This window comes from Silurus aristotelis (genome assembly GCF_946808225.1).
Source record: "Silurus aristotelis genome assembly, chromosome: 29".
NCBI classification, from domain to species: domain Eukaryota; kingdom Metazoa; phylum Chordata; class Actinopteri; order Siluriformes; family Siluridae; genus Silurus; species Silurus aristotelis.
The window spans coordinates 11462633-11467757 of NC_139602.1; the positions used below are offsets into that span (position 1 = coordinate 11462633).

Genomic DNA, 5125 nt, shown 5'->3' on the forward strand with positions numbered 1-5125 from the left:
GATTCCGGGAAGTGACAGGAATCCTGAACCAACACGTCTCATATTCCAGACTTCATCAGCATGCAGTTCCGTCTGGACTGCGGCTCATTGGAACCGACTTCACCGTACAACGAGACGATGGGACTAAATGAACTCTATTCATATAAGGTCAGAAAATGAGGAACTTATTGGCAAGTTTTACAAAAGGCAAAGTATTTCAACTAAATGTTTGGAGAAATGAAGTGTCCGGATGCTGAGGGTGTGTAACGCTGTTCTACATGCTAAGGGAGGATTTTTAAATGAAAATAAGTAGAACATCTGGATATAAATATGTATTTGTGTTAATTTGTGTGATTTTATGGTCAAAATAAGTCTTTATACTGTTATTTTACTGTTACAATGTTGCATAAAAACAAAAGGAACACGTGTCTCTTAAAACCCATAAAAGACTCCACACTTTTCTCAGTAAGTTATAATATGAGACAAATTAAAATAAATATGATTATATATTATTATACTTTTATTAGTTTAAGGTGCTGATGTTTTGCTGAAGTGAAAAACCCACACAGCAACAACAGTCTCTTAAATCATTTATTACATTTATTAAAGACTTTCCACTTCACCAGAGTTTTTTACAGTGTAAGGCAGATGATTTGGTTCGTTTCGTCTCGTCATAAAAAAAAAAAAAAAAAAAACAGGAAAAATAAAACATCACTTTCAGGAATGTGTAAGACACAAGGAGCAGGATGACCTGACGTACACTAAATGTGTGTGTGTGTGTGTGTGTGTGTGTGTGTGTGTGTGTGTGTGAGAGAGAGAGAGAGAGAGAGAGAAAGAAAGAAAGAAAGAAAGAAAGAAAGAAAGAAAGAAAGAAAGAAAGAAAGAAAGAAAGAAAGAAAGAAAAAAAGAAAGAGAGAATTATTAATGTCCTAAAATCATAAAATAAATCAAGTATAAATAAGAATTGTTTGTACAGACTCACTGATGTAGAAAAGATAAAGTGTACATATAAACTGTAAATGTCATCATTTTAACTGAAGATATTTTGTCACTTTTTTGTTCCAGTTTATGAAATTGCTAAAATTTTACGTAAAAAATATTCAGAATTTGGCCGACTTCATTAATTACTGCAAAATGTAAGAAATTAGCCCTTGTATTTTATTGATATATATTTGTGTGTGTATTTAAATGTTTGCATAATATTGTAAAATAGATGTTTTATCCCTGTAGCTCATAAATAACTCAATTTTCTGATTGAGGTCATTTGAATGTCAGACTGCTCCGTGTGAACTGTGAAGATGCAGTGATTTGGTCGAAATCAGTGACTCGTATTTGCATTACGAAACTGTTTTTCGTACAAAAACAGGGCCATGTTGTTCTTGCTGGCGGAGCTTCAGGCATCTCCGGACAGGAGGAACAGCTATCGCGCAAAATATAAATCAAAACAAACAAAAAAAACCCTTGAAAATCTAAAAAGTAAATAAGAAAAAACTCATTTTGTTCCATTTAAGCTGCTGAGAGAAAATTGTGGATTTCAAGTGAATTTAAAAACCCTAAAGAATAAAAACAGCATGAAAATGGCGACTTTTAGAGCACCAGCAATCACATAATGTGCTTTTAAAACAAATATCCAGTCAGAAATAGAGATGATGAAGGATAAAAAATAATAACATTTAAAATAATAATAATAATAATAATAATAATAATAATAATAATAATAATAATAACAATAATAAGAAGAAGAACCTCATCACTTTAACCATTTATGGCTTTTTTTCTTTCTTTCAAATTATGTTTAGTTTTTCTAAGAACGCTGTCAGAGTCCGATCAGAACCTGAGGCACAAAAGGTTTCAAACTTCAGCAACTTCTTCATCGTCATCTTCATCTTCATAGAATCGGTTCCTCTTGATCATCTCCTCCACGCTCAGGGATTCTTCTTCCGCTTCTTCTCCATCCCAGAAACCCACGTCTTGAGATGACCTGTTCTTCTCTGCAGCTTGTGGAGCAGATGTTTTCAGACATTCCAGAGGCTTGTTTGGTTTCTCCTCAGCCTCCATGTGCTCTTCGGAATCCTCTGTTTTTAATAGTGGACGTTTCAGGATTGATGGTGGGATTTTGGGTTTCTCGTCTTGTATTGTAGGAACCTCCCCCTCACTGCTGTTTGAAGCATCATCGTGTTCTGGCTCTGAGGGCTTTCTGGTGTCTGGACTCTCCTCATATTTCTCCTTCTGGACAATTTTGGATGTCGAACGAAGCTCCAGTGAGCTACGCCTCACCAAAGTGGTCTTGACTGGGCATGACTGCTCCTGATTGGTTGATTCCAAGCTCGTTGCCACAGAAAAAGGTCGACTTCGCTCTTTGAGAGATGCACTGCGTCTCAGGTTCCTCACCTCCACTCGCTCTGTGCTCTCCAGGTTAGATTGAACGTCTTCCCCTGGTGGCCATTTTAGCTTGAAGACTTTAACTGAAGTTTTTCCTCTTTCTAAAGCAGAACCGGAAGCTTCAGCACTTGGTGGCCATGCAATCTTCAATCTTTTTGTCTCCACAGAAACTGCAGGTTTCTCCATTTCTTTAACCAGGGGTTGAGTTTTGGTCTCCAGAAATGTTGTAAGATTGGTGACTTTGGCTATTGGAGTTTCCTCAACCATGGAATTCTGATCCAAAACTTTTTCAAAAGTAGGGGGTTTAACTGGGATGGGGTCAGGAGAAGCAGGCTTTGGCTTTTCAGGCTCCTCGTTGTCCTCGTCGTTGTCCTTGGCCATCCACAGCTCTTTATGAGGCCTGTGTCCGAAGCCCTCGTCGTAGTTTCCTTTGGACTTGAAGAGCTGGTTGAAGTGTGGTTTGCAGTAGATGGTACCGTGCAGGCTGGCGAAGTTGACCAAGCTAAAATAATAGTTTAATATTTTAATTATTTCTGATTCAGATTCACAATCATCTAGTTGCATTAACATGAACCTGAGCGTCTGCATGCTAGCACAGGACAGAGTTTCAACCCGAACTTCACAATCTCACCTGAGTTTGGTGCTGCAGTGAGCGCAGCGGAAACAGGAGTTGTGGAAGGTCTGCTGATTGGCCACCAGTTTCTCCAGCGGGTAAACCGTCTTTTTGCAGGCGACGCAAGTCTCTCTCAGAGTCGCGCGAAACTTTTGGCCCTGCCGAATAAAATACCAGGGGGAATAAAGTACAGGATCCTTCCAAACATAAAGGTATAAACTGCTAGCTAGCAAATGTGCAGTACACTAATCTAAAACATGCTAATCAATGATTCACTGATGCACAATACACTAATTACCAATATGCTAATTAACCATATGCTAATCTATTATGTGCTAATATGCAATTTATAACAATACACTTATTAGAACTATATTGATATGCAGTACACTGTATTGTATACGATCAATGATAAAGTAATGTACAGTATGCAAATCAATAATATAATATCCTGCTATATGCTAATAACTATGCACCAATTTACAGTGTGTTACTCTATAGTATGCTGCTCTACAATACACCACTACAATATGCTAATCTTAAACATGCTAATCTACAATATTAATTAAATATAGGCTAATCTACAATATGCTAATGCATAGTGTAATCTAAAAACATGCTAATTTACTTTGCTAATCTACAGTATGTTACTCTGCAGTATGCTAATTTACAATACAGTAATGTACTGTATTCGAGATAACAATATGCAAATCTAAAACAGCAACAGCTAATCAGCAATAAACTCATTACACACCCCCCAAACCCCACCCTCACACCCTGCCCTAAACCCCGCCCCCTGCAATAACAACTTTATAAGTCACTCACACGCACGAATCTGGGTGTGTCTCTGTTTTCCATCTCAGACGCTGCAGTGCTCGAACTTCCTGTTTCACCTGCCACACCTAATACACACACACACACACACACACACACACACACACACACACACACACGTCATGTCACGTCACTTCACGTCACGTCTAGGCCTGAGACCTCAGACACAGACAAGATTTTAATGTTTTATTTTTAAATGAAGAATTTGCTCAACTTTTAACGTCTCACACAATGAGATTTTATGAGATTTATTTGGTGATATTTGATTCAGTACATTTTTTAAAAGGGGGAAACTTTCATCCAATTAAAATGAATGGAGAAGAAAAAGAAAGGAAAAGAGTAGAGCTGTGAGGCTCACCGATGGGGTTCGTGCTGGCCGACATTGCCGACGTCCCACTCTGGGGAAAGGGAAAAAATAAATAAATAACAATAAAAAAAAAAAATTATATTGATATTAGATTAATTCCATTATTTTTCTTTTCTGCTACTGTATTTCACTACTACTTTTTTTTGTTAATCAATGCCAGGATAAAAATTATAAAAGTTACCTATTCTTTGTGTCATTTATATATATATATATACACCTAGCAAATGTGCAGTACACTAATCTAAAACATATATATCATTTATATATATATATATATATATATATATATATATATATATATATATATATATATAATGTAATATTTACATATTACATTCTGACATTTCAGAACTAATAACAATTATTATAGAAATTATATAATAACTATATCAATAATTTCTGCTTATATTTATAATTAATAATTATTATATAAACAATCATTTTAATAGTAAAAGTAGTAATTTAAAACAAAACATAATTTAATTTATAATTACATTACATTTAAAATATTTAATTACATTTTAATTTGTAAAAAAAAAAAAATAATAATAAAACATTTTAATATATATATATATATATATATATATATATATATATATATATATATATATATATATATATATATATATATATATATATATTTCGTTATAATTAATGTATTAATATCGTAACTTAGTACAGAACTAACTCAGTAGTACCTCTCGCTCAGCCTGTTCTTCACCACTAGGGGGCACATTTTCATTCAGATTCACTGCTGAACTTTTGACCTCATGTTCAGCAGAGTTCGACTGTAAAAAGCAAATCAATCGCATTTTATTACCTCAATATTTATTATTATTAATAATAACTAATGTCAAAATCTTCTCTCTTGTCTGCAGGTTTTTGCATGACCCAGAGATAAACTCCAGTGCCAGTGTGAGTTCTCTGTTAGTTTTGGTGTAAATTTATAA

At 34.8% G+C, this 5125-nt stretch overlaps 1 protein-coding gene across 4 annotated transcripts in view; it reads right to left on the reverse strand.

Annotated features, from left to right (window-relative positions):
- Nucleotides 1–552: 552 nt before the first annotated feature.
- Nucleotides 553–5125, reverse strand: part of lima1b (LIM domain and actin binding 1b) — a 29097-nt gene continuing 24524 nt past the window's right edge. For all 4 annotated transcript variants that reach the window (XM_083535452.1, XM_083535451.1, XM_083535453.1 and 1 more), the window contains 5 exons: nucleotides 4874–4963; nucleotides 4167–4206; nucleotides 3800–3876; nucleotides 2993–3132; nucleotides 553–2863 (listed from right to left, as the gene is read on the reverse strand). In XM_083535452.1, coding sequence (XP_083391578.1) covers nucleotides 1831–2863; nucleotides 2993–3132; nucleotides 3800–3876; nucleotides 4167–4206; nucleotides 4874–4963 — 1380 coding nt within the window. In that variant the 3' untranslated portion in view covers nucleotides 553–1830. The remainder of the gene's footprint in view (nucleotides 2864–2992; nucleotides 3133–3799; nucleotides 3877–4166; nucleotides 4207–4873; nucleotides 4964–5125) is intronic.